The sequence below is a fragment of the Ruditapes philippinarum genome, unplaced genomic scaffold (genome assembly GCF_026571515.1).
Source record: "Ruditapes philippinarum isolate M1 unplaced genomic scaffold, ASM2657151v2 ctg3119_1_1_1_1, whole genome shotgun sequence".
In the NCBI taxonomy this organism is placed as follows: domain Eukaryota; kingdom Metazoa; phylum Mollusca; class Bivalvia; order Venerida; family Veneridae; genus Ruditapes; species Ruditapes philippinarum.
The window spans coordinates 214,136-242,020 of NW_026852583.1; the positions used below are offsets into that span (position 1 = coordinate 214,136).

The 27,885-nt window shown below is 33.3% G+C and overlaps 1 protein-coding gene and 1 long non-coding RNA gene across 4 annotated transcripts; one reads left to right on the top strand and one right to left on the bottom strand.

Annotated features, from left to right (window-relative positions):
- Positions 1 to 290: 290 nt before the first annotated feature.
- Positions 291 to 27,703, bottom strand: LOC132717732 (uncharacterized). 3 transcript variants are annotated; one of them, XM_060701289.1, is made up of 21 exons: positions 27,537 to 27,703; positions 26,880 to 26,952; positions 25,511 to 25,549; positions 24,528 to 24,627; positions 23,623 to 23,720; positions 22,887 to 23,010; positions 22,163 to 22,229; positions 21,286 to 21,489; positions 20,655 to 20,790; positions 18,763 to 18,870; positions 17,766 to 17,981; positions 17,214 to 17,311; positions 16,721 to 16,832; positions 15,411 to 15,508; positions 14,904 to 15,015; positions 11,082 to 11,252; positions 9,124 to 9,324; positions 7,519 to 7,716; positions 6,591 to 6,770; positions 1,520 to 1,643; positions 291 to 731 (listed from the first exon to the last, which is right to left on the bottom strand). In XM_060701289.1, the coding sequence occupies exons 1-21, from the start codon at positions 27,570 to 27,572 to the stop codon at positions 584 to 586; spliced, it is 2,643 nt and encodes an 880-aa protein (XP_060557272.1). In that variant the 5' UTR covers positions 27,573 to 27,703; the 3' UTR covers positions 291 to 583. The 3 variants fall into 3 exon arrangements, with proteins under 3 accessions (XP_060557272.1, XP_060557280.1, XP_060557290.1); XM_060701297.1 differs by lacking the exon at positions 27,537 to 27,703 and adding an exon at positions 27,381 to 27,456; XM_060701307.1 differs by lacking the exons at positions 14,904 to 15,015; positions 15,411 to 15,508.
- LOC132717648 (uncharacterized) lies at positions 12,345 to 13,718 on the top strand. Its single transcript, XR_009623976.1, has 3 exons — positions 12,345 to 12,872; positions 13,040 to 13,144; positions 13,374 to 13,718. It is a non-coding gene; the product is annotated as an uncharacterized LOC132717648 (long non-coding RNA).
- Positions 27,704 to 27,885: the final 182 nt, after the last annotated feature.

Genomic DNA, 27,885 nt, shown 5'->3' on the forward strand with positions numbered 1-27,885 from the left:
TTCTATCACCTGATGTCTCGTTTAATCTTAAGGTTTACCTAATATTTTTTAGCCATTTAATACGGTAGCCTCACTTTGAATTTGTCGCTTCCTTGGTTGTTGATGATCACATAATGTGACTTATACATAACTTTTCATTGTTTAATTTTCATAATTTCTTTGTTTTAAAATTGTATTTTAATTGGTTAATAATTATGGGCATTTTTTTCTGGTTTAAATGCACACGCACGCACGCACGCAAGCACGCACGCATACATATAAGTAAAGTTTTCGGAAATGTAGAATTTAAATTTCGTTTATTTTCTATACGTTTATTTCTCTCAGCGCTTTCAATGCTTGTACATGTCTTCGTCAAACAAGAAGAAAAGATGACAAAAAATATGTACAGTGTATGTGATGCAGGACGTTAACGTGAAAACACAACGTTATATCAATCCACACCATTCCACACACATAAAAGTTTCTGTAATGTCAAATGTCTTGTAATTGAAGGACTATGCTCGTACTACAACAACAGCAACAATCTCATTATGTTTATTACGATCACCATGTCTACCATAGTCACTGGTTTTCAACTGTCCTATTATTGCCTGCTGGCACATGTTCGGATTCCAATTGTCCAAAACGATTTCTTTTCCATGATGTGGGGTATTTTTTCTGCATTCCACCGGTAGAGCTTACACTGATGTTGCCCGTTGTTCACGCCGTATACAAACGAGAGACACAAGAATCTGCAATAAGTAATTAAATCTTGTATCACTAGAACTTACCTTTTTTCCATTCACATATTAATTATTACTTTAAAGGCCAATTTAGTCACAAAAATGGTATAATATATTTTTTAAAGAAAATTACCTTTTTCTATTCACAAATATGTTCATTAAAGGCCCATTAAGTCACAAAAATGGTATGATGTTTTCTTTTTCTTTGTAAAAAAAAAAAACAAACAAAAAACTCATTGACCATTTAGCTGAACTATTCTTTCGCATTTTGGAAATTAGTGTAGTTATAGTGATTAGAATATCGTATGGAATTAAAATACTCTTGTTCATTTTTATTTTATTTGCAAGATATTGCACATGTAGTGCTGCGTATCAGGTTATAAGCACGATATATAATTACACACAAATTCAATAACCAAAACATTTTAAAACTATATAGAACATAAGGTGTTTTCATCACTAAGGCTTTATGTGTCTTTAACAGTATGAAGGGAATGTTGATGTTTCAAAATATACGTGTTATTTCCAGAATAATTTCGATAAAAATATCTACTACATAAATATGTAAAATAACACGCTTCAAAGTTATAGTAAAGAAGCTTATTTGTCCAAAACGCACATTTATATGTTAGAAAATACATAAAAATAGTTAGAAATAGTTTGACAACCCAAAAATACAATTTACCAATAATATGAAAAATAAAATTTACGGAAATTCAAAAGGCTAGGTTAGTATTTCACAGAAGCGCAGAAAGGTCAAAATAAAAGCGATGCGAAGAAACTATACAGGAACTTACCTTTTAAAGCTTTTACAGGCCCGTTCACAGGCGGCGTAGGACCCAAGACCCAACTTTTTGTACCTCACACCTTTTTGGATTGCCATATTTTTCTTAATTTTGAACTTTTCAGCTTGGCTACAAACTGATTAAAAAACGAGCAAATAAGTTATCTGTTTCAAAAAACCACTCTTTTCTCGCAAACATTCGACTCAATCAAGACATTCTTATGTTCCAAAAACAGTATATTCAAGGAGCTGATTTTATAAGATTCAAAATTCACTTTCTCATTTGGACATACCAGTGTACATTAATTTAATATATATTTTGTGTTTGTAAATATGCGTCAATAATTTGCATGTCACTTTATCATCAGGAAACAAAATTATTACTGTCCTTTAAAAGCAATATGAACAACAATAAAAAAAACAAAGGAAAATAAAAAGCAATATAATACCTATATAAGACAAAAACAAAATGAAAAATGTTTAACGCTGATTATCACACACCCGTGCCGATTTTGCGACTCCGTAAATATGGTATTGCACGGCCGTGCATATATTTTGACGTGACGTCATTAGCGTTATACAAACATAGTGTAAAGACGCGCTAAATGTTAGCGTTATACTATAGGCGCGTCAATGAAAAAAAGGCTCTTTTTCACATTAAACGGTCTTTATTTTGGGTATGTGATAAATAGAATATTAAATTTGTGTAAGTTCATCACTGAATTTATTGCACGAGTTGAATTAAATAATATTATGCTCGCCAGAATCTCGCATAATATAATTTATTCAACTCGTGCAATAAATTCAGTATTGAACTTACACTCATTCAATATCCTCTATTTCCTACACATTTTTGTCATATCTAGACACAATCTCCCCACAGTGATCTCCCCTTAATTCTTCGGCGTAGATCTCTGCCACCAAGGTCCCGATATATCAGAATTTCTGATATACTATATTTTTTCAAAAATTGTTTTTTCTACTGCTTTTATCTATCAGATAAGTTTTCTCTCATTTATTTAACAATGTTTATGAATAAATAAATAAATACTATGAATATTTAGAAATAATTTTAAAAATTATGAGATTATTTTCTACCGAGACGATATTTTGATATTTTATATTTTTTAGCTTTTGAATTTATTTTTCTTTATTTTGTATACTTTCGATAATTTTTTGATAAACTTGATAAACTATATCAAACGTAGGCACTAAAAGTTAAAAACAAAACAGAAAGAGAAAAATAACGTTAGATTTTCTATGTAACAGTCGATATTTACATTTGAATTTCGACGTTACGTCATGTGACTTTCATCATCATGTGACGTCTTTGAAGGCAGTGATTACAATGGATTTAGCTCAATACAGGATTGGAGCAGTACCTCTAGACGCTTGCAGAAATCATGATCACAAAATAGACAAATATCGTTTTTTTCGCCGAATTTTACATTTTTCCTTGATTATCGTACTTGATTCGGTGTGAAAAGATGAATTAGACCTGTAAAAGTTCATTCCGTTGGGTAAAAAGACAAGATTTTAGCATTTTATCATTCAAGCGCCTTGTCCGGTATATACCGGAATACGGTATTTAGTGTGGTGCTCCAATCCTTTTTTAGTCACAGCCGATTACAATTCTGCCAAGGGAGGTAATCACTGTGAGGAGTTTGATCTAGACAGTCAGCCCACTTTACCGGTGGCTTTCCTGGATAACTAACCAGTAATTATCTATTTCTCCGCCAATGACGGACTACTTTTTCTACATGGCGAGATACAAATATCCTCCTAAATAAGTTTTCAGTAGAAATGTCAACTTGCCCGGGAACCAGAGTCCGCTGGATCACGCATGCTTTATGCAGTGGTGCTTCAAATAAGGCGTGCGATTTGTGGTGCTGTCATTGTGCACGTTAATTTGAAGGAACAATACATGAGAGAATATGTTATAACATGGTGATCTATAAAATTTCTATAAATCATTTTTTCAAATTCAAAACCGACATGGCTACAGTACTGTTATAGTATGTGTATTTATTTTCTAAGCTCTATAGAAAGTAAAGTACGAAACTGACTTATGTGGCGGTAAACAGCCTTCAACATGTACATGTTGAAAAAATTCTAATTTTTTCTGTATATTTGTCTGGTTCTGCAACTTAAGAAAAACATTTTATATCATAATTATGTGAATATTCCTTTTTATTACACGCTTTTCGATGGTTTATAGAAATATATCAGTGATATAAAACTGGTAATTTCAATGTTTGAAACAGTGAAATTACCACTTTGATAATTTCATTGTTTTGAATTTAAGCCCCTTACGTTGTTTCAGTGAAATACCAGCGTGCACAGTACTGGGTACCAATTTAATGACGTTGTATTATTATTTGGCGCGCTTTTCATTCAGTATTAGGTTTAATGTCTTTTTAAAACGTTTCTTTGCATGCAATAAAAAGAAAATTTGTTTAGTTTAGTGTAAGATCGAAATATATGTCACCTTGTGAACACCAAAAGTTCATATTTCACTCGCGGCTGCGCCACTCGTGAAATATACATTTTGGTGCTCACTCGGTGAAATATATTGCGATCTTACACTGAACTAAACAAATATCCTCTATTTCCCATGAATATTTTATAATGGGTAGTATTTCCCTTCTTTATTTCGTTAAAATATGTCCGACATTATCTTGTTGAATAATTATATAATTTTTAGGAAATAATACATTAGACATCGGTTTATCGCTCCCGTTAAAAAGACATCAGTTTATGCGCTCCCTTGAAAAAGATATCAGTTTATGCGCTCCCGTTAAAAATACATCAGTTAATGCGCTCCCGTTAAAAAAGACATCAGTTTATGCGCTCCCGTTAAAAAGATATCAGTTTATGCGCTCCCGTTAAAAAGACATCAGTTAATGCGCTCCCGTTAAAAAAGACTAATAATATCTGTCATATGTTGCGGTTCGGACCGGAATATCCGTCCCGAGGGGACCCGCCCATTGGGCGGTAACGAGGCTTGCCGAGTTACCGCCCATGGGCGGGTTCCCGAGGGACGGATATTCAGGTCCGAACCGCAAACATATGTCAGATATTTTTTCTTGCATATTCTGCCACATTATTTCATATTTAAAATGGTTTACCTCAATATGATATATGTTCATGGAAATTAAAGTAATTTCATCCTTAACTATTTTCTTAAAATAGCGTATGAACTTACAACTTCAATAACAACGGCGAAATGACGTCATCCTAAGCACATATTTCCCTTCCAAAACGACGTCATTTTACAAATATTGAGAAATATTGATGAAATAAAATGCGTATTTTCATTTTCCGTATTTTCACTGTAAAAATTTATTTTTCACTGCAGTGAAACATATTTTCCGTATTTTCACTGGTGTCTTGCCGGACTACTTTCGTTTAAATTCTGCCAGTACACAAAATTTAAGGGAAAGTCATTAAATTTTAATGTCAAAATAGAGAAAAATGTATATAATAAACAGAAAATTCAAGTTTTTTTTTTATAAATACATGATTTATTTTCATCTTGTGGCATGAAAATTACCATATTTCACTCGTGGCTACCGCCACTCATGAAATATTTATTTTCATACCACTCGATGAAAATAAATCATGTATTCATAGAAAAAACTTGAATATCCTCTATTTATGCGCTCCCATTAAAAAGGCATCAGTTTATGCGCTCCCGTTAAAAAGACATCAGTTTATGCGCTCCCATTAAAAAGACATCAGTTTATGCGCTCCCGTTAGAAAGACATCAGTTTATGCGCTCCCTTTAAAAAGACAACATATTATGCGCTCTCGTTATTCAGATTTCTATCATTTGACAATGTAAAGAATGGATAGTTTGCACAAAAAGAATTTTTTTTTTTAAATTTGTTTGTCATTTTAAAAAATAATAAATCTAAGAATATAAATGATGACACTTAAATAAAGTTCTTTATTTTCGATAGAATGCCTAAATGACAGAGACAGCAAATGACATTTATCGTCAACTGTATTCCTATAAGATAATTCATTTCGAATTTGTGCTAAAACATTACAAAATAACATTGGAAACATTTAACACACGTAGTTTGCGTTAGACGCACACCTGACACACACCTGAAGCATCATGCGCACACCTGAAGCACCATGCGCACCCCTGAAGCACCATGCGCACACCTGAAGTACCATGCGCACACCTGAAGCCCTAAAGTAAATGTCAATTATTTCTTTTTTTTTAATGCGTTTATTTAAGGTCGCCCCCGGAAAGCCCATGTGGGCGAACGTACCCTCAAGTCGGGTCATCCTAGAGCGTCCCGCCGAGATTTTTCGTCGATTTTTTTTTCCAGCTTTTATTGGTGGAGGAAGACCCCAGGTGCCCCTCCGGACATTATTTCAGGCACGAGCGGGCACCTGGTAGAACCACCGACCTTCCGTAAGCCAGCTGGATGGCTTCCTCACATGAAAGATTTCGACCCGAGTGATGATCGAACCCACAGTGGTGAGGGACCTGTGATCTAAAGTCAGCGCAATTATTTCCTTTTTGGCTCTGATACTTAACTAACGATTGTAGGCAGTCCATACACGTATAATTTGATCAAAATTACGGGGCAAATGACTTTGATATATCAAAAGAAAACATGTTTATCAAGATGTCAGATGAACACTGATTTCAGCGAAACGGGTCGTACAATTTTGCACTCACTTTACTCACTCAAAATATATATTCTAAAGTGATGAGAAAATAAATACACACGTAGTACAAGAAGCTGTTTTCTACGTAACTACGTTTTTCTTTTTTGAAAATATTTGATGAAAATATGATTTATATCACAAAAAAGAAAGTCGCACATACATGATTCTTTATAAGATTTACCGCGCACCAGTGCCACCGGAAATCGCACACCTTATTTGAAGCGTTGCACCAATGGTGCTTAGGGTATGAGTTGATAAGGCGTGCAGATTACATACAAACCTGATGCTCTCTATTGAGCATGCAGGCGGACAAAGAACTACAGAAATACATTACAAACCTGAAAAAGCGACTCACAAAACACAACAACAACAAAAAAATAACATTATAAACCTACATGGTTTGCAGATTGCACTGTCAGACCAGTTCCCAGTCTTTTGACACTCAAGCTTCGAGCTTCCCTCTAAGAAAAGCGATCCTTGACAAAAATGAACGGAAACTGTGTCGCCGTATATGTATTTATCTTTCCTAGGCTTGTAACCTCTGGTCTTGACAACTGTTGGTGGTGGGCACTCAACTAAACATATTCATACACAAAATGTATTGTCATTTCAAGCGTAATTTGAACAATGAACAGGATCTCGTTCAGGCCACGCGATATATCGAGATTTAGTAAAAAGCTTGATTCTATATGTGGCCCAAACAGGATTCCGTAGTGAAAATCCTGGTGAGTTGAAGATAAGTAAATAAAATAAATGAATTAAATCATGAGCCAAACTTACAACGAATTATTGTAGAACAAATACTTGTAATATTCAAATTGATATTAATGTTAATATTCCTACACAGTTTGACAAAATAATGAAAACAAAATCTTAGTGATAACTGTTTCACTTACAACCTAATACGAATGTTGAATAACAAAGTATCTTTACTGTTTAACCTATCTAGCAAATAACCTGCTTATTTGTTTTAATTAATTAGACCTGTTTTGAGTTTGAAGCAGTTCATTTTCCTTAAAGGGAGTGTTATATCAAAATACATTAACTGGGCAACAGTATAGAGCCCGGTCGAAAGCACGGGTTGGCAGGCTGGCCTGGCTCTAGCAAAGGTTACTCAATTTGAGTTCCAACAAGGGAAAATTTTCTTCAGAATCATTTCTATAGATGAACAAATTTAAGCAAAGAACATACATTTTGTACATAAACTGTTGATTTCATATATATCTTTTTTTTAATTTCTAGATCGAGCTTTTTATTTTTGTTTTGTGTGTAAAATATTTAAAAACTGATAAAAATATATATAAAAAATAGAAGTAAAACTACCTAAATTGCACTTTGGAAATATGCCATCTTTCGTGTTCCATGTACGGTGTCTGCATGTTAAAGTAGCCTCGTCTGGCACATGTCCTTTATTGCATTTGAGCGTGACGTCATTTCCGTGTAAGACTTCAGGATCATTGAACACCTCGTCATTTGTGGCATAAAGAGTGCCATCGTTAATTGGTGGTACGTTACAGCTTGCTATAAATGAACACATTATGATCTATGATCAGATATCCTATTTAGAAATCATGCGAGAGTATCTATTAACGTCAAAAATAAAAAATAAAACGTTGTTTTTATGATAGGTAAACATAAACATAAGGATAAGGTTAATCAAAGGAAAACTCTTAACAATCATAAGATGCCGGGCTAAGAACAAGTTATATTAAGAACGAATATAGATCTAAATTGTATATAGATATACATGTACATTGTACACATGCTTTGACACGAGCAATGAGCAATTAAATTTAAGGCTTATTTTTGGTCTTTTGAAAATATCATGAGACATCAGCCAAACACTTACAAATTTCAATACAGCGGAAGTCAGTGCGACCGCATGCGCTTTGTCATGTCTCGCTCAGTTACCGTTTACTCGCTTCTAAGCGGCCACAAAATGGCCAGCTTTACCGATATATAAACAATAATGTCATATACATCTCTCAGTGTGAGCTCTAAGAGTAAAATTTCTATACCAAATCTTCAAATTTAATTATTAGAAGGAATCTTTATCCGGAAAAAAGTCAATGGTGCAAAATCAGTGAAACTTATGGGCTGTCGCAACAGTAGGCTGAGATATAAATTCCGCTTTGACAGGTGAATGTTTACTTCCGGTTTTAGATGTTTATCGCAAAAACTAGTTCTGTTTACTATAAGAATCATATATAAATAGCATGGAAATTACTTAGTCTTAAACACGATGCATGACCATATTAGTACCCTCAATGTGAAATCTACTATACTGGTAATCGCTTTGCCCAGCACAGGTCATTCTCTGAGTGCCAATAACAGATCATTCAAGTATTTTAAGTATAGTTTGGATCATCTCTCAAACAATGATTTAAATTAACTTTTGTAAAAGGAACTCCACTGAGGTCCAATAGCGTAAAAAAAATATTTCTTACATGTATCTATTAACTTGGTTAGTTGAAAGAAAAGGATATGCAAACTGTAAATAAGAAAACCAGAGATAAATTGAAAACCGTATTTTGTGCTACTCTTATCTTGATTTGAGTAAAAGCGTTCCATCGTTTTTTCACAATTAGAATAATTATTCTGGAAAAAACGAAATGGTGTAGACCTTCATCAAATGGAACAATTATGTCTTATCCCGGGAAAACATTCTAGTCCAGTCGGTCATGTTAGAAAGCCTGAGTGCAGTGTCTTCAAACTAAGTCAATTCGACATGCGTTGTGCTCGTTTTGACTGACTTAAAATTTAATGGTTAAAATATATATTATGTGGTCTTGGTTGATAGATGGTCTACCGTTTGAGAGATCAACAGTCTACTGTACTGTTGTATCTATAACAAATTCAATTTTGGAATTAACAAAGATATAAAATTGTCATAGCTCCAAAGAAACTGACAATTTCATGTACATGTACCTAATTCGCATTTCGGAACTTGCCCGTCACTGGTCATCCATTTTCCAAAGCTGCAAGGTAGTTTCTTCTCCACTGGTATATACCTTCTATCACATTTAAGTGTGACGTCACTTCCGTGTACTATGACATCAGCTCCATTGAACACATCCCCATTTTTACCATAAAACTTACTGTTACTAACATCTGGTACGATACAGCTGGCTTAAAAAACAAACATATGAAACATTACCTAAATCTAGTGTAAAAATCTGGATATGGAAGCGTCCTGGTGTCAATTCATAATCTTCTGTAAAACAAAAAAAAGAATAACATAATATTTAACACATAATAGGAGATAACAAAAAATTAATTAGTAGTTAGTAGCTTTTTATAAATCTGAAGTGGGAGATAAAAGAAACCTTATAATGACTTTAAAATCCATATGTTGGAGACATTAAAAGCATAATTGCGAGTAATGACAATGACAATGACACAAGGAGTATATATCTCCTACATAGGAAATGAAAAGTCTAATTAGGACTTTGTGACTCCGACGTAGGAGATAAAAAGCCTGATTATATATCAACTCATAGTTATGCTTTTTTATGATACTAGATATATATAGTTTTTAATTTTCTACTTCTGGACATAAAGTTTTGTATTTTCAATTTATTTTCATTTCCGTTCAAATAACGACAAGGGTCATATCAGTGGCCGAGTGGTTTAAGTAGTTGACTTCAAACCGCTATATATGTCCGAGGCGTGCAACAGGCGTGTGCCGAATTCGTGAATGGAGCACTGAAGCAACAGCGGTTATTTTAATAAAATAAGCTAAATCCTATTTTACCAGCTTCCTTCTATATCTATATTGTTATACGACACTTGCAGTTGACAAAATGTCTTAGACTATGAAAAAAAAAAGTTTTTAAATGTGTTAAAGGAGCATATTTATTTGACGAAACACAAAGTCACCTTCAAACGGTAATCAGGTTGTCTTTCTCATGAATGAACTAAAGAAGTTAATATATTCCTGAAAAAAAAATAAGTAAAGCTGGTTTAAGTATAATGTCGTAACAGCCGTTTGCGTTAGTTCATTTCTTTGCATTTAATTTAGAATAAAATATTTTTGTCCGTTTATTTACTGTGGTTTTCGTGTTGGCCACAGCGTTCCACATATTCGGCGTTACTTTTACGTTACTTGTACATTCCTGCGTTACTGGATATGCACGGTAGTGCAAGCGTCTTCGGATTCTACATGCGAGAAAGTTATCCAGCTACCTAACGTGCTGCTGGGCGTCCGTGGCCGACTGGTTAAGGTCGTTGACTTCAAACCACTTGCCCCTCACCGCTGTGGGTTCTAATCCCGACAAGGGGACTTTTGGATTTCTTTTCTTTTCATGTAGGAAGCTAATTTCCAGCTTAGCTTACGGAACGTCCGGGTTCTAATCAGGTGCCCTTTTCGTACCTGAAAAAGATGCACGGAAGGGCAACCTGAGGTCTTCCTCCACCAAGTAAAGCTGGAACGTCGCCAAATTGACCTAATACTTGTGTCGGTGTGTGGCCCCTGTGACGTTAAAAAACCAAAACAAAAAAAAAGCACAAAAAAAAACCTAACGTGTTTCTACTAAGGTTGCCCGTTGGTTCTGGAATAATGTATAGAGGGGCACGTTTGTCTTTTCTCCGTCAAGTTGAAGCTGAAAAATTTCGCCAAATGACATATAGTGTTGAGCGACATAAAATTCAAGAAAAATTAAAAAGATTCCTATATTTTCAACCATGTTTATGTTTGCAGGTGAATATAAACACTATTTTAACACTAAATAAAAAGATTTTGGAACATATTTCATGAACACTTACTACGCAAAGATAAATGACTTACACAACTTATTTATAGGTGATGTAGGCCTACAGGTGTATTTTCATCCGAGAGATATATTTTATGACATTTAAAAAGAATAAAGACCAAGATATTTGACTACCTGGGTTACACTTAGGCGTGACTGGTTCCCATATTCCTCCCCAAGAACACGTGAATTTGTTTCCTGGTCCACCTTGTTCTTCAAGCTCGTATCCTTGAAAACACGTGACTGTAAACCCTTCATCGAACGTTCCTTTTATCTGAGCATTTAATACCATAGTGCAAAGTTGTTCTGAAAACAGTATTTTTTTAAATGGAACTGGTCGGGCATACTTCATATATTAAGCATTATAATTATACACGTTTACTAATCGCAACTTTTTGGCCCTTTCCGTTAGTCTTCGGATTATCATTGATAATAGCCGAGATGTTCCGATTGCACGTTACAACATTGTTTGAAGGAGGCCCCCAGCAGGCACTCGACGTTGTCTCAACGTTGAAACAATGTTGATATATGGTCGTGACGTTGTTCAACCAATATTCTACTTTGGACGACCAGACAGATATATGGCAAATGTATATTCAACGTTGATTCAACGTTGTTTATGATCGAAGTTTTACATTTAGTTTAATCATTATATAAACTTTTATACCTCTAATTTTGTGTTATTATTCCTTTATTGAATTGGTCTGTAAGTGTTTTTGTCAGGAAAAAATTTGCGTAACAATCTTTTCCCGTATATTCAAAATTAGCGCTTAAACAAATAAAGTTAGAAATAATTTTTCACTTTCCATTAACGCTTTAAATATTAGTTAATATGTTTTGTTGTTTGTTGTTTTATTTTTTAGTTCTTTATATAATAATAATTAATAAATTGATATTAATCAAAAGCCCCGCTGATCAGGGGAAGTAATTGTTGCGGTCTATAATTTTGTTTTTTGTCTATGATTATCGTTCGTGCAAATGGTGGCGCTGTTTGGAAAATTTGAAAACAACACGATCGGCAATTTATTTGGATTTCGAAGGTATAAACCGTAATTTTTTACTTTGGTTTACTGATTATTTTCTAAAAAAAAAATTTAAAAATTAAATTTTTAAAATTCTTAAAAATTCTTTCCTTTTAAAATTTACCTTTTTTTTTTTTTTTTTAAATTAAAAATTAAATTAAAAACAAAAAAGATTATTTAAATTTTTAAAAACTTTGTTTTTTCGCAAACCAAATATTTTTTTTTATTGGGAAACCCCAAAAAAATACGTACATTCTTTTCTTTTAGCCAACACGTCGATTAATCTCTAAAAGTAAACATTCTTGACTAAAATCCTCGCTTAAAGTCATAATTAACATATGCACTTTCGCCTTCCATATATTTTTGAAAAGTGCCGTACGGCTAGCCAATACAGTGTGTCCTGGCTAGTCGTACGTGACTCACGTACGGCTAGCCACTTCCAATAATATAGGCTAAGTTCGGTAGGCCTTGTAAGCATGAAGACGTTATTGATGTCCTTGGCAATATATGATTTTACAAATCTTGTCTTTCTTTAATTTATTTTTCATATTATTAAACATTTGTCTGTACTATATCCTAATTAGAATTTAATCAATTATAAAATTGAAAGCTATAAAGTAGTTCGGCCAACATAATTTACGTCCCAAGACGATTCGTCAATATAACTATGTTTATATTTTAGTGATAGTATAATACAGTGTTAATTAGTTTGAAAAAAAATACATTATTATTAAGTTAAATAACAAATTTGAGTGTTAAACTTTAAATTTTAATAGTCGTAAATTTATGGGGAATAATAAATCTATTTCTATTTTATTAAATATTATTTTATATTCTAGATCCTGGTCCTGGCTGAAATTTAGAGTATTGCAGCTGTAGCCTGTATAATGAAAAGGACTGTCAGGTTTGTTAAATTGAAATTTATTCTTATTAATTTATATATTTGAATTTCTTTACAATACAAAGTATAAATTTTTCAACTACTGGATATTTATCTTGTCTTATAATATTATTTTCGGAATATTTCTGTAACATTATTAATATAAAATTTACGTGTTTTTTTTATTTCAGAATGCTGCATAAAATGGTCTTAGCTAGAGCCTAGAATGTTAATTTCTTGGGAATATTATATGCTGCAAGTAACTGACGGGGAGCAGTTTTTCTTACCAATCATAGGTGAGACTTTTAAATAGCTTCTTTTTAAAAAGATTTTGTTGTCTTATATACAGTATTTGCTGTGAATATGAAACTTACCTATGTTTCAATTTCTATGCTGTTTTATGATGTAAATCTTAGAGAAAAGCATTTTAAGATAAAAACAAATCACTAAGTTGAGTAATAATTATATGTATAATTTGAGATTGACCAAGTCACTTTTAACTACAAACTTCTTATTTTTTTGCAGAAGCAGTAAGAGACAGCCAAAGAAGTACTCAAACACTTGACATACCCAGAAAGATCTAGAAGAAAAGATTGGAACAGATTGTAGCTTAATTGTTAAAACTATTAAAGTGAATTTAAGCTGCACTTCAACTGTATTTTTTGAAATAAAATATCTGAAGTATTCAATATTGTCTTGATATTTTGTTAAACTTGGTTTCTTTGCTTTATATCCAAAAATATAAGTATGGTGGGTTTTCAACGTTGAAATGACATTGAAACTTCAACGTTGAATCAACGTTGAAATTTCAACGTTGTTTCAACTTTCAAATCCGAATATAAATCCAACCTTATTTCAACGTTGAAATCTGACCATAATTCTACGTTGAAACAACGTTGATGTGCCTGCTGGGGGGGGGGGGGGGGGGGGGGCTCTTTAGATTTTTTTTAAAGAAATATTTGTACATAACATTGTTGTTCATGTGGAACCTTTTAAAGGGACTCCACTGAGGTTTTTTGACATGATGGGACTGAAAATATCTTTCCAGATAAATGTACCATTTGATGTAGGTTAAGACCACTAATCTTTGTGCAAAATTTCAGATCATTCGCGCACTTCGTTTTTCCAGAATAATTATTCAAACTGTAAGAAAATGACCCAAAATGAAAAGCGTTTAAACACTTTTCACTCAAATCAGGCTAAGAAAATCATAAAAATACGATTTTCAATTTATTTCAATGTATATTTCTTAACTATCTTTTGCATATATTTCTGTTAAAAGTGCACCAGCACATTTGTGTAAGAAATTTAAATGTTATGTTTTTAGGCTTTTAAACCTCAGTGGAGTCCCTGTAGGCCTTTTATTTCCATTATATAAATTATTTATTTACGAAATTTGGTGCCGGGCACGTGCTTTGTTGTAACCAGTCATTCATACATCAGAACTACAGCTTTCTATTTTATTTTTAAAGACCTGTTATTCATTGGTACTTCAAAATGATACAACAACAATGTTAGAGTAAAATAAAACAACTTTTCAATTTATTCAGTGTGTCACAAAATTTGTCAGTGAGGTTTGGCGTTCACGAGTTACAAAGTCACCGACAACCTCCCTATTACTTTGTTCTTTTTTCAAACATCGGATATCATGTGATGACATCGTCTTTTACAATCAAGCTCTTTCCAAAACAATAAATGATTGAGTTTTTTTCATATTATTATACTTTAACAATTACATTATAGTAAAGATACCTTCAAATTATCATAACGCTTCCTGCGTGACTAACAATTGTAACTGATTTACGTGATAAATGCATGGTAAATGCATTGCTTCAAATAAAAAAAGTTGTAATTAGAAAGCAAAGATAAATCATATAAATATTCTAAAGTTTAAACAACGTAAAGGTATTTTATAAATATTAATACAATTATATAAAAGGCATACTTTTCCCTCACCATTGTGTAAAAAAGGAAACACATACACTATGGAATTCAGTTTTCACAGTGAGGCGACCCAACACAAAAAGAGACAAAAAATAGATAAAAACTACATACGTTGACATTCAATGTCGCTTATATTTTTACTCCATTCACCACCAGAACATTCAAGATAAAACTCGTCCAGGAAAGCATCTTTTCTTTTTTTCTGTTTACAGCTCACATAAATCTGTTTAATTATGAAAAAAGACACCAGGGTAACAAAAATACGGACCCCTAAAAGTGCTATTATAAACAGTTAGTTGTTGTCACATATTTTAAGGAAATTTGGATAGCTTCCACATTATCAAACATATACGTGGAACATCAATTAAACTCGAAAAAAATATTTATTTTCTAGTTTCGACGATCCGTATGAGGTTAAAACCTTTATATACATATTTCAATCAATTGTACTGATCAAGTCTAAATAAGTTTGAGAAGATGCAATTTCAGTAAAACCACCTACAAAAGACCTGTGGGGACATTTCAACTTTATGAAATCGAGAATTCATGAAGCTAAAGTCTTGAATTCGTGAAGTTTATATATATTTATTTATTTCTAAGTAGAAATAATCAAGTTACCCCGGATGCTGATACAACCGTTTCTCCAGGTTTTGCAATTTCTCCAGTGTCGTCGTTTATCACCGAATAATCATTACTGAACTCCTCCACTACACAAGCTTAAATACAGAAGTATTCCGAAAATATGTTAAATTATTGTGTGCATTTTTAAAATTATTTAATGATACATTTAAAAATGTTTAAGATAATATCTCTTGAGTACTATTCTCGTGCTTAATGAGCAACTTATAAAAACGCCTGCAACAATGTTGTTTATTTTTTGCCAATTTGTTAGAGGTTCCATTCGCATGGCGATGGCCTTTATACGACACCCTAGTTTCTAGGAAAAAATTGCACCAATGCAACCAATGCAAGCCAAAATCAGCTTCGACATCATGACCTGTACTGTTTGTTTTCAGATAGATAGATAGATAGTTTATTCATATAAGACGTGTACAAAATGCACATGGTCACAAAATACATACATTCAAATATAATTAAACATCACGTAATCATCAAAGTTAACATTATTTAGTAGCGTAGTGTCATACAATGATACAACTACATCTTTGGACTGTATTAACAAAACATAGAGAATGAAAAGAAATAAAGTAATATTACTAACAAGATAACATTTTTATATTCGGTTGATTTAATTCCCTGCGTTTAAATGCTTGTGCTATAAAATTTCCCAAATTTAACAAGACTTTTTTCTTTTTAGAACTTAATAAATCAATAAATTTGTACATGCTCGGATTTTTCACATAATATTTTGGTATGAATTTGTTTCTCAGGTCAGAATATTTTTTGCATGTGATTATAAAATGAAATTCATCTTCTATGTGACTATGTCATTACCGCAGAAATAACATAATCTTTCAGTTCTTGGTTTTCGATTACGCCCGTGTCTAAGAGATTCTATAAATAATTTATGCGACGACACGCGCAATCTAGTTATGCTATTACGTATTTTAAACGAATTTATTTTAATCAAGTAATCCGATATACCAAAGCTCTGTTTTAAATGTATGTACATTATCATAACGCTTCCTGCGTGACTAACAATTGTAACTGATTTACGTGATAAATGCATGGTAAATGCATTGCTTCAAATAAAAAAAGTTGTAATTAAAAAGCAAAGATAAATCATATAAATATTCTAAAGTTTAAACAACGTAAAGGTATTTTATAAATATTAATACAATTATATAAAAGGCATACTTTTCCCTCACCATTGTGTAAAAAAGGAAACACATACACTATGGAATTCAGTTTTCACAGTGAGGGCACCCAACACAAAAAGAGACAAAAAATAGATAAAAACTACATACGTTGACATTCAATGTCGCTTATATTTTTACTCCATTTACCATCAGAACATTCAAGATAAAACTCGTCCGGGAAAGCATCTTTTCTTCTTTTCTGTTTACAGCTCACATAAATCTGTTTAATTATGAAAAAAGACACCCGGGTAACAAAAATACGGAGCCCTAAAAGTGCTATTATAAACAGTTAGTTGTTGTCACATATTTTAAGGAAATTTGGATAGCTTCCACATTATCAAACATATACGTGGAACATCAATTAAACTCGAAAAAATTGTTTATTTTCTAGTTTCGACGAAAACCTTTATATACATATTTCAATAAATTGTACTGATCAAGTCTAAATAAGTTTGAGAAAATGCAATTTCAGTAAAACCACCTACAAAAGACCTGTGGGGACATTTCAACTTTATGAAATCGAGAATTCCTGATGCTTAAGTCGTGAATTCGTGAAGTTTATATATATTTATTTATTTCTAAGTAGAAATAAACAAATTACCGCGGATGCTGATACAACCGTTTCTCCAGGTTTTGCAATTTCTCCAGTGTCGTCGTTTATCACCGAATAATCATCACTGAACTCCTCCACTACACAAGCTTAAATACAGAAATATTCCGAAAATATGTTAAATTATTGTGTGCATTTTTTAAAATTATTTAATGATACATTTAAAAATGTTTAAGATAATATCTCTTGAGTACTATTCTCGTGCTTAATGAACAACATATAAAAACGCCTTCAACAATGTTGTTTATTTTTTGCCAATTTGTTAGAGGTTCGCATGGCGATGGCCTTTATACGACACCCTAGTTTTTAGGAAAAAATTGCACCAATGCAACCAATGCAAGCCAAAATCAGCTTCGACATCATGACCTGTACTGTTTGTTTTCAGACAGTTAATATTTTGAGATTGTCCCTAAAGTGCTGAATTGTTTTGTCCAGATTGAAACATAGTCGAGTCTCTTGATATATTTGGTAAGGGAAATAAAGTGCACGCGCTCTTTTGCGCAATATTTAATATAAATATACAATATTTATCAAGCAAGCTACCTTTTTCACACGGTGGAAATTCGCCCATCCATTGTCCGTCTGTGCAATTAAAGTTTGACGTTTCTAGTCCACAAGAAATGTTTTTTTTATGCTGAACAACAAAAGTCGTTCCGGCATTATAAAATGTTTCGTTGCTCCATTCCGTAACGTTTACGTCAGTATTTATGATGAAAACGAAGTAGTCGGAAAGACTTATGTTTGGGTGACCACATTTCTCTGAGGAACAAAAAACAACAACAAAAAACAATAATAAATTTATACCAAATTATGTAAAAAGTTTTGCCAAATTATGAAGGAACAAATATTTTGGGCCTGTATCTTGAGGGAAATCATTGAAATATAAACTTATTTCATATAAAAATCGCAAAATGTCTAACTTTCTTCACATTCCAAAGGATGAAGGTAGCTGTATTAGTTCGAACATTTGGTTAAATAAAAATGACACATGTTCCTCAGGGTAAAAGTGCAAATAAAGCAACCTGAGAACTGAAGCAACACCTGAGGCGGAGCTTTTTTTATTATTACCGAACCAAGATTTTAATGTACCTTTTCACCTCCATGATCAATTTTTTTTATCAGGGGAGATAGACTAGAACATTATATTTTCTAAAGTTTATATATAGATTGCTCGCCCCTGGAGAATATTGCAAATAAATTATTGATCGGTTAGTATTTATTTCCAGTATGATAGATCGAAATAACATAATGTGACGTAATATTAGGCTTTACTGTAAAAAGTTTACGTGACGTATAATAAATTAGGCTTTACAGTAAAAAGTTAACGTGACATATAATCAATTAGGCTTTACAGTAAAAAGTTTACGTGACGTATAATAAATTAGGCTTTACAGTAAAAAGTTTACGTGACGTATAATAAATTAGGCTTTACAGTAAAAAGTTTACGTGACGTATAATAAATTAGCTCTACAGTAAAAAGTTTACGTGACGTATAATAAATTAGGCTTTACAGTAAAAAGTTTACGTGACGTATACTAACCTTTTTCATCACACAAGATGATGTCATACATGTTGGCACCAGGACAGTAACACTCGCAATTCTTGCCAAGAAACCCGTTCCCCGGACACTGCTTGGGTATGCATCCGCCTGTAACATCAAGCAATCTTATTAAATAGCGCATCGTCCAATATCAGTTTGACCGCCTTGTTTTCGTCTATTGTTCTCAGACATATATAACAATTTTATATCATTCCATACTTTTAAAACGTATCCAATGAACTTAACTCGATTCACATGCGACTTCCCAATGTAAGTCATTATTAATTTTGATCTAATATTATCAATTAAGCCTTACATTTTCCAAGTCAAAAGTTAAAATCAAATCACTTAATTGAACTAGCTTCGTTTATATATATTTTTGGTCAAGTCTGGGAGGTCGATCCACCTGATCGGCTTTCCAGGATAACAAAACATACTTCTTATACCAAATCACTCACTCCTTTATCAATTTCCGAGATAATTGAGAAATTACGCCCCGGCCAAGCATCGAACCGGCGACCATTTGATTACTAATCCGATAACTCCTTAACGTACACACTTAACGGGAACAGACTGTTATCAAAATGACAAACATTTGGTGATGTAAAATAAAAAAAGGCCATTATTTTTTATTAAGTACAATATGATATTTATTGGACGTGTACGAGTTCAATAGAATCCATTATTGTACTCAACAATACATAATAGATTCATATTAATGCATATTAAGCTTATCACTAAGATATACATGCTTACAGTAAGCTCCATGATTATTTACATCTGTGTTAAACAACAGTCGAAATGATAAGGGTTACAAACCCTAATTTAGAATAATATGGTTTTCTTCAGGCCGTTAACATATAACTTCACCGTGCCCGAGGGGTTTTCGCGCTCTCTTAGGAAGCGAGAGGTCTTGAGTTCAAATCCCAGTTAAGGCAACTCATTTTTTTAAAAATTATTTAAGTCAAATAAACATTGAATTGAATATCATTGTTGCAATTAGTCTTAAAGCCAATTTACTACAATTAAAACGCTGGAAAGCATTGGTGGCACTATACAAAAATAAATTGGTTTATAATCTCACAACCTTCACCTTTCTGACATTCTGAGACCCAAACAAATTCAGCGCCTTCTGTGCTTTGATTTCAGTATGTAATAAATATAATACTAAATTTGTTTAGTATCATTAATTTACAGGACTCGTTGAATAAATTCAGTACTGAATCATTTATTTATCAAATAACCTCTAAAAATTCGATGAGGAATGAATAATAGAATCAAAATAGTTATTCTAGCAGTATAGGGATTTTTTTTTGTCTCGAATGGAGGATGATTTTGGAACAGAATCTCACCTCTGATATGGCCATCTTTTATCATATCCCTATTGTTTTGTACATATTTTTCTACAATTATAATACTTTTTTGGCTCATTAGGCTTTACAAGAACGGATGTTAAGCGATGGTTCCGAACCTCGTGATTACCTAAGCCTTGTTAAAACATTACGATTAAAGTATACAAAATTGAATTAAGAAGTTTCATTTTCCTTCTATACATGTACGTGTATAAATGAACTTTATGTCCGACTTTTATAAGAGTAGATACTTATGTTACTCAAGAGGGCCATAAGATATCTTTTTTAAACTTTAATTGCCTGGAGCCTTGAAACCTGAGAGGGTCCTACAATCATAAAAACCAATTTACATCTGAAGATGTTCTTCACATTTTAAAGTAGGTCTTTAAAAAATCACTTAAACTAGTGTGAAATAAAACGTTGTAAAAACAACTGTCGATCTGTATTCATACGAAATTAGTCATTTCCGAAAAACAATACTTGTGTTCTGATTAAAGCCTTCTAAATGAAAATAAATTGCATATTTGAAGCAGCACTTACGTGAACACTCGTACATTTCGCTAACAATCTGGACGTCATAAAAACTAAGTGACTCTGCATTCCCTATAGTGTTTAGATATGATGCATTCTTTGGTTCAATTGTTAATAACTCCTCACGTCTGTTTCGAGAATAATACTGAAGAAAAAACAACAAAATAACCAACAAGTAAACAAATATTGTGAGTTAAAACCCATTGCATACAAGAAGAGTTAAATAAAAATACCAACATTTTCGAACAGCACACACGGCAGTTACCTCCCCCTTGCAAGTTTAATGACTGAGGAATCAAGGGTAGATCACTGTGTATGGATTGCAATTTTAAGCACAGCACCAATCGTAACTACTCGGCCCTTTCCGTCAGTCTTCGGATATTATAGATAATAGCCGAGGCAGTTCCGAATGAGCAGAACCAAATGATTGCCCACCCTTTTATCTTAAATTATTAACAATGATTATTATATCTTATTATTACTGTGTCATTAATGACGTCATTCATTATAGTTTAAAGAAGCACCACACTAAATACCGCATCGTCGGAACCCATGGTACACTGTCCGTATATACTACATTTAATACTGGTTACGGTAAATAGCCTAGGTTACCGAGGATGTAAATAAAGTACAATCATACCAGTTTCCCATAATGCATTATACTTTCGTAGTCATAAGGTTTATTATAACTGTAATAGTGGCCCGATTTTAGTTTGTCAAATTGTGGATGATAATTCTCGTCAATGTTTTCATAGTTTACGGTGACGTAAGTATCACGGTCAGCTCGCATATGCTCGTGATATAATCCTAGCGCGTGTCCTATCTCGTGCACTATAACAGCTCCCTGAATTGTAAAAAAATACATGTCAAGGTACACGTGTGCACAATAGGTTGATATAAGGTGTAATTATCTTTCGACAAGTTCTATACTGAATTGAAAACAAAGAAGAAGATTATTTACTTATTCTAGGTAGTAGAACCTTATCTGTCGGTGTATATTTTGTGATCACTTCATTTATGGGTCAACTACACTCCCTTCGCAGCTCACTGAATTTGCGATAGTGGTACATTCGACCGATGCGCAGGCGAGTGTGTCAACATAATGTGGAGTCGGCTGAAATGGCAGTCCGTTCATGCAATTGCAAAACTCTTAAGTCTGCAACTTTTAGGTTACACCCCTACGCTATTACACGTGAAACAACATTCTTATAAATATATAATTTTCAAACGTGTTAAAGTAACCCATCGTGAATTCAGTGCATTTTTGCAAATTTTGATACCATAATATACCAATTCTTTGCTTATTCAATTCAACAAAATGTTCCTAAAATTAAGTTTACACTTTGTTTTGTAACCCAGTATAATTCAAGTATGTACAATTGTCTATTTTACACAAATACATGTATTCACATCTTCAACAAATATAAACTACTGGTAAAGTCATTTGAAATATAAAGTTAATTCAGTTTTTCTTGGCAATGAAAAAAGGAGCAACATTTATCTTTATAGAAACTTACATGCATGCAGTTGGGCGCTAGGTTTATCGGCTGTTTACCCTGCATTCGTCCAAGTAAAGATTCGCACCTGCAACGATTCGAAATAAAACTATTAGAACAGACATCTTGTTCTTACAAATGTAGGAACAGAAATCTGCAAAATTATAACATGGTACATATGTGGAGATGGCAGTGATAATATATCAAGACGAGTCTTATGATTTTAAAAAAGACGCATGATTCACGGCACAATGACACACGTTATGTTATTAAAAAGAAACATTTTTATATACATTTTCGTTCTGCATGCAAGTACTGCACAGCAAAACTGTCTGAGTGTAGTTTACAAGAAATCAAGGGGGCACTAAGGGGGTACTGTTTTTGCATCTAGAAAAAAAATCCAAACTTTTGTTATTTTCTTTGGAGATGATTGGTAGGTGCTTAATGAACACAGTTCTGACTTCAAAATTTTAAATAACTGCAATTTATTTTGTGTTAATAAGGCATTAAAGGCATCAGACCCGTAACCAAGGTGTGACCACGTTAAAATTCACTAGTATGTATTTATGGATAAATTGCTACCATATCAGGGTCAATTAAAAAGAAAAGTGACACTTATATTTCAACACCACGTGACAGCGCCAGTTCAAATTAAACGTGACAGCTTCAGTTTAAAAAAAAACTACGTGCATGTATAGATTTATCAACTAAAAAACATGCTTTAAATATCTTATTCTTTACTTACGCTGACGGATCCGGAACGAATTGAATTACGTCATAATCATGCTTTTTAGCCTCAACAAACTGCAGACAAGTGTGTTCTTCCCAGTGTTTCATTGCCAAAACCAACAGTAGTCTATCTTCTATATCTGTGTTTTTAATATAAAAGTAAAAACCGATAAACAATTTGTTGAAAGAAAGTATGGTGATATGTTATTAAAGACACTTTTTTATGTTTATTTGCATTTTATACTAGAAAATAGAGTAACTCAAAAGAAAGAAGCAAGAGCGCTTGACAGTATGAAAAGAGTCGTAAATGTAAAAAACTTGGTGTTACATGACATGTGACCTTCATTTTGACAGTCACAAAGAAGAAGCATGTGAAGTTTCAACCCATTTCTTTAAGTAGTTTTGAAGATTCCAACTAGCATGCAAAAACTAAATCAAAAACCGACGTTTGGTTAACTCCAATAATTCTTCCTATTTTTCGAATAATCGAGTTAAAAATTATGATTTTGTTTCACGTATAGTTCATATGGCAACATTTCAGCTTCACTGGCGGAGGAAAACCTCAGGTGACCCGCCATGTAACATTTCACAAAAACCCATAAGGTTTTCGTTCACCAATAAAGCCTTGCTCGGATTATCAAAACCTGTAGAACACTGTGGAGTGTAGAAATGACGGTATTTAATAACGGAAAACAACGAACGCATACCTGAAATAAATAAAATGCATGCAACACAATGTTTTAAACTTATACCAAACTTTTCGTCAATGTCGTACGGAATTCTACGTGGCCACAATTTCAGTTTTTCCTTTACTGCGTTTCTTTTCTGCCTGCTAGGAAGTGCAATATTACTGAAATAGAAATTTTCTGTATTGCAAAGGTCACTGTAATGTTTAATATATTTACATTTTAAACTTATAAGTGAATAATTCAGAAAATGTTTTAAATCTATCATATTTAGAGTATAGTATAGTTCACTTTATGTTGTGCCCATAAATTTAAAGAACTTCTTATAATCTTATGTGACATGACCAGTTTGTAAAATAAAATACTGAGCAAAAATTCAAAAAAGGAAGAAGAAGAAACAGCAACAATTAAACTTGAAATGTGTCCAGAGGAATGCCCCCACACTCCACAGCTTTGTCAGTCTACTGACGTACAGCAGGACAGTATATGACAGATGGACAAAGGTAATTCTACATATGCGTGACACAATATGAAAATTGAATATCTTCCAATAAGTCGAGGGCAATACCTATACACATACTGAATTACTCCACAAGCAAACCACAATGTGTATAATTTCACATGCTTATCAACATTTCTGTATAGTTTGTCTCTTATTCAAGTACATAAAGAGCTTCACAAAATAAGAACACAGGGACGCACATACGGACGGAAGAACAATGGCAAATATCAATGCTCCCCTATAAATACCCCTCTCCCCCAAACCCCGCAAAGAAAGGAAAAGACAAAAAACACATGTATATTCTCTCGCAAGAACAAAACAACAACAACAACAACAACAACAAAACAACCCTATATTAGCTGCTGTAAGTACTGTTTACATATACTCCTCACCCGGTATAACGCATTTTCAATCTTAATGACAATTCTACTTACATTACGGAAAACCACGAACATGAACCGATACATACGTGTCAGTGACATTGTCCCAGTGATCTTTAGTAAGCACCAGGTCAAGTTGTACTTTCACTAGTTTCTCTTCACGTCCAGCCATTTCATAATCATACCAAACTGTTTCAAGTGTTAAAAATACAAAGTAACACCATACAACAATTAAAAAAATCAGTAATGAGCCGCGTCACGACAAAACCAACGTAATGCGTTTGCGACCAGCATGGATCCATGCTGTTCGCTTACAAACCCTACGAAAGTAGAGAAACTGGATCCTGGTCAGACGGCGCAGATGTGCAGGCTGGTCTGGATCCATACTGGTCGCAAACCCACTATGTTGGTTTTGTCGTGACGCGGCTCGGTAATATTAAATTCTGCTATGACATGATTGAAATAATGAAAGATATATGCTAGTCAAGATATTTAACATCTTATGTGGAATTAATGGAACAAACAAACACACGCACGCACGCACACACCACACGCACGCACGCACGCACTCACCCACGCACGCACACTTTCACACGCATGCTCTAACAAACAAATCAAACAACAATGCATAAACCTCAGTCCCCACAAATAACAACAATATATAGTTATCGGTGGGGGGAAATAATACTGGACTACATGTTGGACAATGATAGAATTTTCAATAAAAATATGCGAGTGAGTAACGACATGAAAACATAAATTTAAGACACAGTTTTAGTTAATCGTAAGAAATTAAAAATATAACACAACAAAACAAGACAGGCATTTTAACGCAAAATGAAGCGCAGTCCAGCAACAAAACTGCAAAAACACACAGGACAACAAAATAACGAGAGTGCAAAATAATGGACAGTTGAAACAAGAGATATCAAAATGATCCCAGATCGCGCCCCTGATTATCAATGCAATACAATGACGAATTTTCCGTCAATGTGTTTTTTTTTCTAAATAAGTGTACATTAATTGAAACTGGTCTGCATAAATTTCTAAATACAGAAGAATCATTTTTTACCTTTTGCCGGAAGTCTGCTGGTAGGACCAGAATTACCCTCTGAAAAAAAAATATTTTCTATGTTTACATAATTTTCTATGTACTTGTACATAATTTTCTATGTACTGACGGAAAGACTTAATAAATATAGAAGGTCCATGTGGCCCTTTATATCGCTTACCTGAATATAAATGTTCTTAATGACAAGGAACAAGTTACATTGTAAACTATGATTATACAAAAATCTACTAGTTAATCTCAAAATGATATCACAAAGTTCATATTTGCATCTGAAATACTAGTAGTGCACATGTAAAATCGTCACTGTTGCTTTCTCCTGTAAATATCAATAGTTACAATTCACTGGTTGCTATAAAAATCACTCTTTTTCTATGGAAGGCCAGTTTTTGCTATGTAATATACTTGTTTCTATGAAAAAAACAAAACAGCAATGTTTGCTATGGAAAGTCAGTGATTGCTATGGTATTAAACAGTTGCTATCGAAAATCTTCGGTTCCCATTGGAGTGACCAACTGCTTATGGAGAAACAATGGTTGCTATTGAATGTCAATGGTTGCTATGGAAAGTTTACGATTGCTATGGGAGTCACCAGTTGCTATGGAAAGTAAATGGTTGATACGGAAAGCACCGACTGCCATTGATAAACAATTGTGTTATGTCAATGGTTGCTATGGAAAGTCAATGGTTGCTATGAAAATCAACAGTTGCTATCGAAAGACAATAAATAATATTGGAAGTCAACTGGTGCTTTGGAAATTTATGGTTGATATGTAAATCAATGACTGCTATGGTAGTCTATGGTTGCTATGGAAGTCACTGATTGCTATTGAAGTCACTGGTTGCTATGGTAAGTCAGTGGCTGCAATAAAAGTTTTTGTTGCTATGGAAAGTCAATTGTGGCTATGGAAGACAATGGTTGCTATGAAGGTTACTGACTGCTATGAAAAGTCGAAAGGTTGCTATGGAGGTCAATGGTTGTTATGGAAAGTCGATGGTTGCTATGGAAATCACTGATCGATACAAAAACATTTCATGATATTACATCCCTTCTGGGTGGAGCCAATTAAGCCTTAGGGGCATAATTTTAACAAACGTGATAGAGGTCAACAACAATATAATGTTGCATGCCAAATAGCGCAATAGCTCAGTTGGTTAGACCACTGACTGTCACTCCTGAGGTTCCGGGTTCGATCCTGGGTAACACCCTTGGGATTTTTCAGAAACACTTTCAGTACCCTACTGGAAATAAGTGCTTGCACTTTCGTAGGTTATCCTTGACCGCCCGGTCTAAAGAAAATCAATCAATCAATCAATTTGTAAAGTGTAATCAACTTAAATCGTGGAAAAATTGAAGACTGTTTGTACTTACTGTTATATTCTGTTTCTGCATCTTCGATAAATTGGTCAATGGAACGTAGGTTTACCTCGTGAAGTGCGCAAATCTGAAGAAAAACAAGAAAAACATGTCACTTAAATAGCTCACATTTGTTTTGAGATCATTCTACTAGACAAAAGATCTCAGTTAAAAAGGGGCATAACACCAAACTCAGAGAGTTTAGCTTTAGAATAATGTCCCTTGTCTCCCAACTGCGCATTTAGTTATGATATGCCAATCTGAACACCTCTACAATTATTTATAATCATCTTGATGTACCATTTGACTTGTTATGTAAACATTGTATGAAATGAGCTAATTATTTGACATCCAACGGCAAATAAAGTCAATGTCGGTAAAAATATGATTTAAATAATCATAATAGCTCGAGATTTTCTTCGAAACAGTTGAGCTTATATAAAGAGATGCTTATATGATAAATAGAGCCTAAAAATTGAAGTCAATATCCATAGTTTATTGCTTCAGAACATGTACATTTAATATAACTATCGTACATAACTGCACACTGGAAAAGTGAAAATTATTAACACTCAGAATGAAACAACATTTAAAAAAATAACCGTTTACAAACGTGTAAAATTGTACATTTTGACCGACGCTTATATGAAGAAGTAAACAAATAATACTTGCCAGAATTAAACTAAATATCACATGTATGTTATCCATCTTGTAACCACAGAGAGTCTTGGCTTATTAAACGAATTCATGCCTTGATAAGAAACCCGGATGCTACAGATAAAAGATTCCAGGAATTTATTTTTGGTATTCCGTGCACTTTGGTTTATAAATTGATTTAGTCATGGGAAAATACGGCGCAGAATGTAGCACTTGATTTTTAAAAAGCGACAAGTGTTAAAATTGAAATTACAAATTAAAAATAATATGATATCAAAAGGTTATTTTTCATAACTATCTTCGACTTTGTACTTGAAATAAATTCAATGAGTTAATTTATACGATTTATAGGCATTTGAGCTCC